This window comes from Triticum aestivum, chromosome 7B, assembly GCF_018294505.1.
Source record: "Triticum aestivum cultivar Chinese Spring chromosome 7B, IWGSC CS RefSeq v2.1, whole genome shotgun sequence".
Classification (NCBI taxonomy): Eukaryota; Viridiplantae; Streptophyta; class Magnoliopsida; order Poales; family Poaceae; genus Triticum; species Triticum aestivum.
The window spans coordinates 146,812,981-146,827,059 of NC_057813.1; the positions used below are offsets into that span (position 1 = coordinate 146,812,981).

The 14,079-nt window shown below is 48.8% G+C and overlaps 1 protein-coding gene across 1 annotated transcript in view; it reads left to right on the forward strand.

Annotated features, from left to right (window-relative positions):
- Positions 1 to 11,608: 11,608 nt before the first annotated feature.
- The window catches only part of LOC123157785 (uncharacterized), a 16,248-nt gene continuing 13,777 nt past the window's right edge, over positions 11,609 to 14,079 (forward strand). The window contains exon 1 of the mRNA XM_044575986.1: positions 11,609 to 11,636. Coding sequence (XP_044431921.1) covers positions 11,609 to 11,636 — 28 coding nt within the window. The remainder of the gene's footprint in view (positions 11,637 to 14,079) is intronic.

A 14,079-nucleotide genomic window follows, 5' to 3' on the forward strand; every position in this document is an offset into this window, starting at 1 on the left:
GGTTCTTCTTTTATTTTGGTTCTGTAGTCGGGCCCTGATTGTATTTGGTTGATGTAATGCTTTATTCATGTAATTGTGTGAAGTGACGATTGTAAGCCAACTATGTATCCTTTTCCTTATTATATTACATGGGTTGTGTGAAGATTACCTCACTTGCGACATATGCCTTCAATGCGATTATGCCTCTAAGTCGTGCCTCGACACGTGGGAGATATAGTCGCATCGAGGGCGTTACAAGTTGGTAATCAGAGCCTTCCCCGACCTTAGGAGCCCCACTGCTTGATCGTTTTTAGCGGCCGAGTTGTGTCTAGAAAAAATGTTTTGAGTCATTTAGGATTATATATATCGGAGAGTTAGGAATTCTTTTTACTCCCCAGTCTCTTCATCGCTCTGGTAAGGCATCCTGACATAGAGTTTTGACTCTTCTCTTCTCAAATTTCACTAAAAAAAATTTAGGATCACGCGGGTATCTTGGAATCGTTCCGATGGTTTTATGATGAGAACATTGTCTTGGTGCCTCCTGTCAGGGGTTTAGTGGAAGTGTCCCGGGGAGTTGAGCTCTGAGGTGTTGTCGTCATAATTTTATCGCTGCAGTTCTGGAATACCTGAGTTTAGTACGCCGACATCGAAAATCTCTTTTATGCAGTTCGTTGGTGAGATAACCCCGATAACCCAGTACTGAGGTGAGTACGGGAGTATTGCCATGACTTGTATAACGGATGCTTTTCGAAGGTTGAGGTAGATGATTTCCGAAGGTTTCTTGGTTATGTGTTGAAGGATGGATACAGCTGGATGTAGGATTTGTTAGTTTTGGGTGAGATATTATGCTTCCCCTGTATCCCCAACACCTGATTGCATAACCGGAAAATTTCGGGAGTTTCATAGGTGGGAATTCAAGTAGCTCTTAGGATATCTTTCCGACGGATGTATGATATGAAATTGGGGTTCGACGTCTAGTGGTCCGCCTATTCACGGTTGGTTTTACAGTGGTCTCGTTGTGTCTTAAAGAGTCCTTGGCTATGCCGACTCGGGGACGCTTCGTATGTCATGTGCACTGCCTTGTACATGATGGTGCTGTACGATCGAGCCCGTGTAGGCCCCACCACGAAAACTTCGGACGAAATCTCTATCATATGTTTGTTCTGGCTTATTTTGCAAGTCAATCCTTTGTTTTGTTTTGAGTTGTGGTATTCGAGTTGCTTCGAAGTCAAATGTTGATTCCATACCTTTTCCAAATGGTGTTCTCATATTCCTATGTGAATACTAATCCTTCTTGATCATCGAGTCTGTCTTGTCAATCCTTTTTTTTAACCGGTGTGTCTCTCCTCAAGTGGATCCGTTCACGTCAACATTTGCAAGATCATTTATCCCTTCTTCTCAACGGTGTTTGTTTCATCCGTCTCCAAGTTGCCTTTGTTTTTCCCACCCTCCCTCCCTTTTGTTTTCTTCAAGGACTAAGATTTCTTCTTCAAGTATCCATTTTATTGATGGGAAGTTTCTCCATTCTTTCCGTCAATGTTCTTATCCGGTGATTCTCATGAAGATTCTAATGGAGCTTCAAGTTCGTCATTCCTCGTTCTTTTCTTCTCCGGTGGATTTAATTCAAGCTTTGGTATTAAGCATACTCCTTTTCTTTTTTTTCCAATGCTTTTCTTATGCCGGTGCACCTCTTAATCATCCATCTCTCGCTATTAAATTGTTCCGGAGTGCTCAAGATATCTCGAAGATTCGTGTTTCCACTCTGCATTCGTTCAAGCTCTTTCGAGATTGGTATCTCCTTCAAGTCATTTAATTCAACCGGTGCAACATCTCTTTTAAATCTTTTCAACGGTGTTCTTTTGAGTGGGCCCTAACCCACAGGTCTTTTCCCAGGATCTTACCTGACTCTTCTATTTTCCCAGAGCTATCCTAAATTCTTCTCCAAGTTTGACGTAAGAATGAGTTATCATTAGTCAAATGCTTTTCTCCAAGATCTTTCAAATTCTTTTCATAGTTGGCTTAACCTCTTCGCTTTTGATTCTTCCGGTGTGCCTCAATAATTCTTGGTGGTGTTTCTCATTGTCATTCTCATCATTTGAAGACCGAAGAAGAGTTTCTCTTTAATCTTGCTCTATTCTCTTCAAGATTCATGGTGCTAGCTTGTTGCCATCCTCTCATAATTGTTTTCGATTGTGAGAATCTTTTTCACCCATCAGGAGATATTCAAGAGTCTTCTCAGTTTGTCATCTGGAGTCCATCAATTCAGGTTTATTCATTCTCAGCCGTCAGTTATCATTCTCCTATCTTGCCGGTGCATCTATTGAATATCCTCTAATCAGTTCTTGATCTCTTTGTTCTCAGGTATCTAGTTTGTCTCAAGCACCTTCGTTCATTTGCTAATTCTTACCGGTGATGCACCCCTACTTCGATCATTTTCAATTCTTACGGTGGTTCTTTCAAGATCTCTCTTCCTTGTTCATCATATCAATTCATTTGTTGTTCCAATCCTACCGGTGGTTCGTTGAAGACCTTCTCAAGTTTTGATATATCTCTTTTAATCCTTTCTACGAGAATAAGTAGTATGCCAAATCCGTTGATTGTCATCAATTTAATTGGTGAAGGATAAGCATAACATAATTCTTATTCTTGTTCATCCAAGTGATTAATTCTTTATTCCGGAGGCCCTTAAAATTCTCGGTTTCATTTGTTTCATCTTCTCTTTTTCCCGGAGTTCCAAGCTCTAATTATCACGGAGATCCATCTAAATCATTGCAAGGATTCACCTTGTGTTTTCAATTTCTCTTTCTTTTCATTCCTTTTGTTTACCGGAGTTCTTCATGGAGGTTCTACATGATGATTCATCAAGGATTTAATTCCTTCTCAAAGTTTTCATCAAGATTCATTTCTAGGGAGCTCAAGCTTTCTTCATATTGTAATCCAGAGTGCAATTTCTTTCTACCATATTATCGGAGGTGGTATTATGTCATTCTTGATAATTTGAGTTCATGTTCCATGATTCACATGTTGTTAAGAATGAGTTATTTTTAAATCCATCAACCTCGTTGTTGGAGTTATCTTGTGTCATATTTCACCTAAAAGCCTTCCATTGGGAATGTTGCTATTTGTGGTGCTTGCCAATGATCCAAGTTATCTCTTATCATCTTGGTGGAAGAAGTTTTCATCTCTTCGTTGATCTCAAGCAAGCAATTGTTTCCGTTAGTGGCCGGTTGTCACCTCATAATTTTGAGATGTTTTCCATAAGCCCACTACAAGCTTGTGCTTTTCGTTGTTGATTTTCCAACAACTCCGTTCAATTCTTCTTTGCAAGGATGCTTTCCAAACTCATTTGTGGCAGAAGTTGGCATTTTCTTCTCCATTCTGTTATTCCAATGATATATCTTCTATTATTTCTTTCGGAGGCATTGTGACGTTGCTCTTTTCACTCACCATCTCGATTCGTGAGGATCGTGTTCTTTTCTTGCTTATCCATTTAACCGGAGTGTCGTGTTTTCATTCGAGTTCTCTAATCTTATCAAGTTTTCCCTCCTTCCTCAACTGGAGAGCTGTCTGAAATCCTTCTTACCCATTGTGTCATTCTTTCAATAGTTCCGGAGGCAGTGTGTTGTTGATTTCATCAAGTAACATCCCATCTTCTCAAGTTCATGTTCTATTCCTTACATGTTCAACCGGAGTACTGCCCGAATTCTTCCCCTCTCATCTTGTTTTAACCGGAGTGGTTTCGAATTCTATCTTGTCCATTAACTCTTGATTCATGTCTTTGCAACCTTCAAGTTCTCGTAATGTTCCTTGTTCCTTTTTTTTCTAACGGATTGTTTGCAATCTCGTTCTTCTCAGTTGTGCTCTTTCTTTTAAATTGCTCAACCTCTCAAGGTTCTTTGGTTTCACTCATTGGTCGAAGAAGCAACTTAGGTTTACCTCTTCTCTTCCTCTTCTGTTTCTCTCCGGTGCCATCCTAGATCTCGGGACGAGATCCTCTCATAGTGGTGGAGTGTTGTAACGCCCCGAGACCGATGTGCCAGGTGTCGTTCAGTTATTCGTTGTTGTTGTCTTGTCATTGGCTCGCGTGTTGCATTTCATCATGTCATCATGTGCATTGCATCATCATGTTTTCAAAACTTGCATCCGTCCCGGTCTCCTCGTTCCTTCCGTTGTCCGTTTTGAGCCCAACCACACTTGCACGCGCCCGCGGCACGTCCGAAATATTATTTTATTAGTGGCCGGAAAATGTTCTCGGAATGGGTTGAAAGTTGGCATGCGGTGTCGTTTTGTTGTCAGTAGACCGCCTGCCAAGTTTCATCGCATTCGGAGTCCGTTTGACGTCCCAACGGATAAATATAGCGGCAATAGTAGCCGGTCTAACGTCGGACGTTTTCGGTCTCCGGAAACAGTCGCCGGGCCTCCCTCTCTTCTCTTCTCTCAGCTCGAGACCGTCTGCACAGCCCACCTAGTCCATCCTCCTTCCCCTCTTCGCTTCCGGAGTTGCCCGATGCGATCGCGCGGTCCGAAACCCTCTCTGCACAGTGCATCGAACCCCTCACGCGAGCGCCCGAAAGTTGTCCCGGACCCGACTCGGACAGTCGTTACCGCTGTGTCCGGATCATCCCCAAACATCTACAAAATATCTTCGTTTTATTATTCGGGCTATCTAACCTATTTATTTACGACCGCCCGATTATAATCGGACGGACCGGATTAGTCCCTACCATCCCCTACCTATATATATCCAACCCTAGATCCTAGGCGCCTTGTCCCATCCTCCCGTTCCCTCCGCCGCCACCCGACCAAACCCTCTCGGGATCCCCTCCCGATCCTTCTCCACCCAACCAGCGCTCTCCCTCCTCCTCGTTCCAGATGCCCGAGCCCCCAATCCAAAAATTCCTCTCGGCCTCCACCTTGTAGCCTCCGACCACATCCATGGCGCCCCTTGCCTCGACCCGGTCCGGTGGATCCGGCGCCCTCCTTCCCGCGTGGCACTGCACCAGGCCAGAGCCCCTCGCCGCCGTCTCTTTTCCCCCGTTTCCCTTCCCCTTCTTTTCCCTCTCTGTTTTCCTCTCCCTCTGCTCATCCCTCTGCTCGTTTCCTTTGGACAGGGGACCTCCATGGACGAACGGCAAGGCTGCCAAGAGGATTCGGACGCCGCCGGTTTGCCTCTGATCCGCCTCCCCTCGCCAAATCTGCCCCGTTCCCGGCGCCCTCCGCCTCACCGTTCCCCTGCCTTGGCCTCGCGACCCCGCGCCTCCCTCCTGCAGCCCGTGGAAGCCACCAGGAGGCGGACTCCCGTGCTGCACAGGAGCTCCTCGCCGCCCGAATCCGTTTCCCCAGGTCGCCGGACCTCCCTGCAAGCATCGCCGCCGGCGGCCACAGGTCCAGCGCCATGCCCCGCCTCCTTCCCGCATTCTTCCTCCTCCCTCTGAATTCATCTCTCTCTGTCCTTGCCTCGAACAAGAGCACCAGCCGGCGCCACCATCATCGGAGAAGGGCTCCCGCCGCCCAGATCCGCGCCTGCCGGCCTCCGCGCCCTCACCGGAGTGCTCGTCCCAGTCCCGCCGCCGCCATCTTCTGCATCGCCATGGGTGAGCTGCTGTTTTTGTTCTTCAGAACGAGCAGAGCAGCTCGCCCGCTTTGCTCGCCCGCTGTTGACCGCGCCTCCGCGCCCTTGGGCCGCCTCCTCTTCGTCAGTTGACCGAGGCCCAGCACCAGCCTCCCTTCACAGATCCAGCCGGCCCGCTTGCCCTGCCGGCTTGCTGCCTCCACCGAACCGGGCCAAGGCCCAGGGTGAGCAGCCCCCTCCAGATCCCTCTCCTGTGCACATTCGGGCCAGCCAGATTCGGCCCGTGTACCTTTTTTTTCCAGTTCTGCGAATTTAGTTATTTTTCTAGAGACTGCCAGTTTTGCAGAAAACCCCCTTAATGTTCATGCATCAATATTTAATTAACCATGCATCGGATTAAAACAGATTATATATGTAAAATGCTTAGAATTTCATCTAGTTTCATATTTTGCCTTTTGCATCCATGTTTAAAATGTTTAAAATGTTGTTTACATTAATTTGCATAAATGCCATGCTAAAATGATTTTATTCATAACTAAATAACCGTAGCTCGGTTTTAAATGTTCTTTATATGTATGGGGTGGAAAAATGCCTAGATTAACATGGTCCATTTTATTTTCCTGTTTAACAACTTTAAAATATGTTTTAGGGCAGAACAGTAGCAAATTCATAATTTGCATATGGGGATTTTCCGGATTTCTTGTTTGTTATATCCGGCCTCATTTAAACTTGCCTAACTATTTAGTTTACTTTTGTTACACCCCTTGACATGTTTAACAACATTTAACATTGTTGTGTTCATAACCGAGATTAAACTAAATAATTGATGTGGTGTTTTGTTAATATGCAACCCGTTGCATATTGAGCTCCATTTAATTTGTAGGATTGTTTGTGCACTTTGCCATGCCATGCCTCATTAAACCGGACATGCATCATACTTGTTTGCGCATCATGCCATGTTTATGTGATGTTTGTTTACTATGTTGTTTGTTTCTTTCCGGGTTGCTTCTCTCGTTAGCTTCGGTTTCGTTCCGGAGTTGTGAGGATTCGTTCGTCTACGGCTGTTTGTCTTCTTCTTGGATTCGTTCTTCTTCCTTGCGGGATTTCAGGCAAGATGATCATACCCTCGAAATCACCACTATCTTTGCTATGCTAGTTTGCTCGCTCTTGCTATGCCAATGCTACGATGCCTACCATTTGCTTGTCAGCCTCCCAAATTGCCATGTCAAACCTCTAACCCACCATGTCCTAGCAAACCGTTGATTGGCTATGTTACCGCTTTGCTCAGCCCCTCTTATAGCGTTGTTAGTTGCAGGTGAAGATTGAAGTTTGTTCCTTGTTGGAACATGGAGATGTTGTTCCTTGTTGGAACATGTTTACTTGTTGGGATATCACAATATATCTTATTTAATTAATGCATCTATATACTTGGTAAAGGGTGGAAGGCTCGGCCTTATGCCTGGTGTTTTGTTCCACTCTCGCCGCCCTAGTTTCCGTCATATCGGTGTTATGTTCCCGGATTTTGCGTTCCTTACACGGTTGGGCTATAATGGGAACCCCTTGACAGTTCGCCTTAAGTAAAGCTCCTCCAGCAATGCCCAACATTGGTTTTATCATTTGCACTAACAACCTACCACCTTCCCTTGGGTTTTGCAGACTCAAGGGTCATCTTTATTCTAACCCCCCCCCCCGGGCCAGTGCTCCTCTGAGTGTTGGTCCGAACTGAGCTGCCTGCGGGGCCACCTCGGGGAAACTTGAGGGTTGGTTTTACTCGTAGCTAGTCTCATCTGAGTGTGCCCTGAGAAAGAGATATGTGCAGCTCCTATCGGGATTTGTCGACACATTCGGGCGGTGTTGCTGGTTTAGTTGTACCCAGTCGAAATGTCTTGTTGTACCGAGATACCGAGTCTGATCGGAGTGTCTCGGGTGGAGGTCTATTCCTTCGTTGACCGTGAGAGCTTGTCATGGGCTAAGTTGGGACACCCCTGCAGGGTATTATCTTTCGAAAGCCGTGCCTGCGGTTATGGGCAGATGGGAATTTGTTAACGTCCGGTTGTAGAAAACCCGAAGTTGACCTTAATTAAAATACATCAACCGCGTGTGTAACCGTGATGGTCTCTTTCCGGCGGAGTCCGGAAAGTGAACATGGTTGTTGGAGTTATGCTTGACGTAGGTAGTCCAGGATCACTTCTTGATCATACCTTTATCGACCGTGCTTTGCCTTCTCTTCTCGCTCTCATTTGCGTATGTTAGCCACCATATATGCTAGTCGCTTGCTGCAGCTCCACCTCATACCTTTACCTTACCCATAAGCTTAAATAGTCTTGATCTCGTGGGTGCGAGATTGCTGAGTCCCTGTGGCTCACAGATACTTCCAAAACCAGCTTGCAGGTGCTGATGAGTCTGTGCAAATGACGCAACCAAGCTCAAGGAGGAGCTCGATGAAGATCTTGCCCTTTTGTTTTGTTTCGTTCTAGTTGATCAGTAGTGGAGCCCAGTTGGGGTCGATCGGGGACCTTTGTCGCATTTGGAGTTCTTCTTTTATTTTGGTTCCGTAGTCGGGCCCTGATTGTATTTGGTTGATGTAATGCTTTATTCATGTAATTGTGTGAAGTGACGATTGTAAGCCAACTATGTATCCTTTTCCTTATTATATTACATGGGTTGTGTGAAGATTACCTCACTTGCGACATATGCCTTCAATGCGATTATGCCTCTAAGTCGTGCCTCGACACGTGGGAGATATAGTCGCATCGAGGGCGTTACAAGTATGCAGAGCATCCATGTTCCGGCGGCGAAGTTCTTCCCTCTGCTGGGAAGTGAGCGGCTCGGGTTGGTACTCTTCATGGGCTTGAGCAGGGTCGTCCTCGTCGTCCACCCCGTCGCCGTGGGGGAAACCGGGAGGACTACGTGGCCCGTTGACCATCAGGACTTCCGCCGCCGGATCACTGCTATCGCACTCGGATGCAGTCTCTACGGAGCCAGTCGAACATGCCGTAGAGAGATTCGTCGGGCTCGATCGCCGCGACTTGGGTGGTGGCCGATTGGCGAGCCACTGCGTGTCTCACCCATCGCAGGAGTCGACCGGTACGGGGTCGACGGTTGTCGCAGCAAGACGTCGCGGACACACGCCCGAAAGTGCGTCGCCCCGCGGACGGGGAGCGCGTCGATGTCGAGTGGTGCCTCCTAGAGCCAAGCGGAGTCGTCAGCGATGAAAGTGAGCGCACCGAGACGGATCTCGTGGCCCTCGACCTGAGCTCCACCGGAAACCATGATGAAGGCGATCGGACAAATTGCAACTTCTCCAAAAAAGTCGCTAAGACACCTGCCCCACGGTGGGCGCCAACTGTCGTGGTTCTAAGTCTGATAGTAGAATGGGGGGTAAGTATGAGAAGGCAAGGTCCTAGCTATGGAGTAGTTGTACACACGAGTGTTTAGCGAGTTCAGGCCCTTCTCTAAGGAAGTAACAGCCCTATGTCTCGGAGCCCGGAGGCGGTCGACTGATCTCTGTGTATATGAGTTACAGGGGTGCGAACCCTTCTACCAGTGGAGGGGGGTGGCTTATATAGAGGACGCCAGGACCCCAGCCAGCCCACGTAGAGGAGGGTTAAAGTACATTAAGGCTGGGCGTTACTGGTAACGCCACACATAAAGTGTCATCATGACCATTAAGACTATTCAATTACAGACCGTTTGGATGCAGAGTAGATCCTGAACTTCTGATGGTCGAGTGCATCTTCATGGTCGAGTGTCTTCTAGCCAGTCGAGTGGAGTCTCCCTTGGTCGAGTGGAACTTCTCTTGGTCGACTGGAAGGTAGCTTCGTATGATGATGTCCTTGGGCATGCTATCCTAGATAGGTCCATGACCCTACCCTAGGTACATAACCTCGTCATTAGCCCCCGAATGGATCGAGGTTCGAGTGAGGAAGGAGTTGACGATTTTCTCCGACTTGTTTACTGTACTTTGATTATGTCGTATCTTGGATCGGCGATTCTTCTTTCAGCGTTGGCGTCGACTTTTACTTCAGTCGCCTTGATCCATTCTTATCATTTGTCGAGTGAACTTTTGAACTTTGGTGAACTTCCGAGCGACGGATCGCGGGAAGGATATCGTCTGACAAATTGATCTGCTATTAGTGGATTTTGCGGGATCTGAAATTTGGGAAGCGCGCGAAGTGGGGCGATCCGCAGCAATCGGGCGGGATAAGGCATGGACGCCTCGATTTCTATGCCGCCTTTTTCGCCATGTATCGTACGTGTGTGACTGTTTTGGGATGTGATAGATCTGCTCGGACCCACTCGTCAGCCACTCGGAAGCGCCCTTATATAAAGCGTCGGGGTGAGTTTTTGAACAATGCCTCCCCATTCTCCTCTCTTCCCTCTCTGCCTCCACCCACGGCGCCTGCTCCTACCTCCGCCTTATCCACCTCTCGAGCGCTTCGTCGGCGATAATGGTGAAGAAGAAGACGGCGGCTCTAGAGCGTGCAAAGAAGGCGACGGCGACGGGGCAAGCGAAGGGGAGACCATCCAGTCGGGGCGGATCTTCGTCGAGGTCCCGCCTGCCGAAGGGTTGGGTCCAAGGGGATTGGATCCGCTCGACCATCACTAAGAAGGACCTCGACGACCTGGCCGATGAGGGACTGATCCCCCACGGGTCAGCGAGGCTCCCGGGGTCCGAGTGTCAACCGCAGCCGCAGGAGGGTGAGTGCGTTCTCTTAGCCACTCACGTAGATCGTGGTTTTTCTCTGCCGCCGAGTGTGTTCTTCCATGGGTTTCTGAATTTCTTTGGGGCACAACTCCACCATTTCAATCCCAATTCCATCGCCTATCTTGCTGCCTTTGTGTCCATGTGCAAGAACTTCCTGGGTTGTCGACTGCACTGGGGTCTCTTCAAGCACATATTCACCTGTCAGTCGCAGACAGTAAGAAAGGCAAGCCCGGGTGATGAGAGGACCAATGTTATACAGATGTGCGGGGGTCTTGGGATCCAGTTGAGGAATAAGAGCACTTTCCCGGCCATGACCCTTCCTGAGTCGGTCAGAGGGTGGCAGTCGACTTGGTTCTACTGCCAAGACGAGTCGATGCCGGGGCAGTCGACTGGTCTCCCTCCGTTCTCCATGGTCCGAGTGGACAAACCGTCTTCTCTGAAGGTGCTTCCTGAGGAGAAATCCGAGGTAAAAATGTTGGTGGAGCGCGTGGTCCAACTCGTTCGGGACGGAGTGACGGGCATGGATCTTCTGGAAGTCTTCCTTAGGCGGCGTATCCAACTGCTCCAGTACCGAGGCCACCCGATGTGGCTGTACTGCGATACTGAAGACACCACTCGGGTCCATCCAGAGGCAGTCGACGACGCCGCGCTGGAGAGGTGGGTGGCCGCCATCACAGGGAACAAGGACAACCCTCGAGGGGCGAGGAGGATCCCGCCACTCGACTGTACCTATACGCCGGACAAGGTATGGCCGCTTATCTCTGAGCGTAAATTTGTTTCATCCATTCTTCTTTGTTGCGAATTGGTCGGTTGATCTTTATCTTGCTTTGTTGCTTGTCTGACAGGCCACCACTGAATTGTACTCGATGCCCAATGGGGCGCAGACGCCGACTGAGGAGGGGAAGGAAGCGGGGGAGAAAGCCCGGAGGAGTGGGATTCGGATGCTGATGACGACGACGAGGGTGACGACTCTGGTGAGGAGGAAGAAGAGGAGGAGGAGGAGGAAGTTGCACCTCCCCGCTCGGAAAGACGCTCGAAGCTTGCCCATGATCCAGCGACTGAGCGGGGTAAGAGGGTCGCGACCGCTTCCCAGTCGACCAAGCGCCCTCGGACCACTTCTCTGGCGCCGACTTAGAAGGCTCCGAAGCAATCTCGAGTGGTACCATTGAAGCCCGCAAAGGTCTTGCCGAAGATGAAGATGGTGATCCCCACTATCTCAGGGTAATGGTAGTTTTGAGCTTTCCCTATTTCATGAACTTGTTCTTGGTCGACTCATGGGCCAATCGACTGGCTTTTGGAACTGCAGCGCTGCTACTTCTGAAACTTCGGCCAAGGCTGAAGACCACGAGATGGAGGATGTTGTTACCTCGCAACCAGGTATGATTCTTGTGACGCCGTTTTCAGTCGACTGACTTATTGTCTCTAATTTTGATTCTTTCTACAGCTTCATCTAACATCGTTATTGACCTTCCTGACGACGACGAAGAACCACCGAGGCAAAGGAGGAGCAAGAAAACGCCTGCTGGCAAGGCGACTCGAGATGTGCCTGCACCCGAGACGTTGGTCGTGGAGGGAGACAACGTCACTCGACCCACCGTAACCTTCGCGGTGCCATTGACGAGTGCTCACCCTTCGTCGTCGAGTGCTGCTGAACCCTCGCTTTTCTCCACCTACCCCATTCCAGAAGACCAAGCTAGTGCTGCTAAAGAGGCGATACGCCAAGCGAGGGTCATGATGGAGCAAGTGAAGGCAATTCGAGAAGCCAGCCAAGCAGCCTATGATGCCAGTTCGGCACTCCAGAGTAATGTTCAGGTCAGTCGGTCACTGCCTGTTCTTCTTTCTGAAATTCCTAGAGTCTGTCCTACACCCACTGGGCGTGTGTCGATTGAAATTCCAGATTAGTGGGGGCACGCTGAGTGCACCCACTGGGTGTAGTCCCCAAGGCTATGGTGGACTGCTGGCAGTCGACCATAGTCTTTATGCTTTTGAGTTTTTCTTTACTCGACAAGGTCGAATATATTCATAGACCAGTGGGGGCATGCTGAGTGCACCCACTGGGTGTAGTCCCCGAGACTGTGGTCGACTGCTGGCAGTCGACTATAGTCTAAAGAACATTGCCTCTTTTTTTTTGTTGGTCGACTGGTCGACTCTTGATGAAACTAGTGGGGGCACGCTGAGTGCACCCACTGGGTGTAGTCCCCGAGACTATGGTCGAATGTTTGCATTCGGCCGTAGTCTTAGAAACGCTATGATTTTTCCTTACTCACTCGGAAGTGAATTGTCTTTGACATCTGTCGATTGGTTCTTCGTAGAAATCCTGTGACCTTGCGGCTCGTTATACTGAGTTGGAGAACAAACACATTCAGCTCGAGCTCGATCTGAAACTGGCCCAAGAGAACTTGACGAAGGCGAAGGAGGAAGCTAAAGGTATGCTTGGTGAGGCTTTTGACGACTGCCTTTGCCTCTCACTTGTTTCCGAATCTAATCTCACTGTAATTTTGTAGGCAAAGTGAGGGACGCCCTGAAGAAACAAGAGCTTGACTTGGCTGAGATGCAAAAAAAACTGCTTTAGAGAAGACCAGGCTAGCGGATGAGAAGCTGGCTTCAGTGACTAAGCTTGAAGAAGAAAACACCAATCTGAAAGCTGCTCTTGATGCTGCCAACCAGGAGGTCACTCGACTAAAAAGCGACAAGACCACCCTGAATGACAAGGCCAGCGAGTTGGAGAGAAAGAAGAATGATCTGGAGGCTTATCTGGGTGGACTCGCCAAGAAGTTGTTCCTCATGCTTGAAGGTAATCCTTTGTGTCAAACAAATATTTCAATTGTAACCTCTGACTGTTTGTCTTGACTCAGTGGTTGTGCTTGCAGAATTTTGTTAGAACTTTGAAGAGGAGACTGGTCGACTGGAAGTAAACCTGGACCCCATCAACTCTCCTGTGAAAGATGAAGTCACCATGAATGTGCTCCGACTTGAATCTCGTGTTGCTGCCGTCATCGATTATCTCGCAAGGCTGAAGGTCGCAACTTCCCGCATCGACACAACACTTTGGCCCAGAGAGACACTCCAGAACGACCTCGAGTCTCTGATGACTCAACTGAACGAGGTCCCAAGTCGAGTGCAAGAGTGGAAGAAGTCCTCGGCCAGGAGCGGCGTGGATGTTGCTCTATCTCTGGTCCGCGTTCACTGCAAGGATGCACGAGAGGACAAGCTGGTGGCTCTCAGGGTGGCCAACACCAAGAAGCACGATTTCAGATCTTTCATGGAGACCTTCATCGCTGCTGCCACTCGGATTGCAGATGGAATTGATCTGGACGAGTTTGTGGCACCTTCCAGCCCTCCACAGGAGGGGTAAAAACTTCTGAGCTTGGTACTTTAAATTTGCCTCGGTATGCCAAGTGGGTTTTGTAACCGATAAACCTTAACAGGCTGAGCGCCTGAGCACTTTCGGTTCCATTAGGTATTATCCGAACTTGGGTTCGTCACTGAATATGCTTGCGTTTGGTTTGAGGCATCCTTTGCAGGTTGAAGCAAAGCGCTTATTGCCATCGGCTTGCATCCTAATTCACTTAGGCGAGTACTGGGCTGTAGCTAAGTACCCGAGTGAGAGGTTTGCCCTCCACTCGGTAGGATTTTAGATACTTAGGGGAGCACTGGGCTGCAGCTAAGCCCCCCGAGTGGGAGGTCTGCTCTTCACTCGGTAGGATTTCAGATTCTTAGGGGAGCACTGGGTTGCAGCTAAGCTCCTGAGTGAGAGGTCTGCTCTTCACTCGGGAGGATTTCAGATTCTTAGGCAAGCACTGGGCTGCAACTAAGTCCC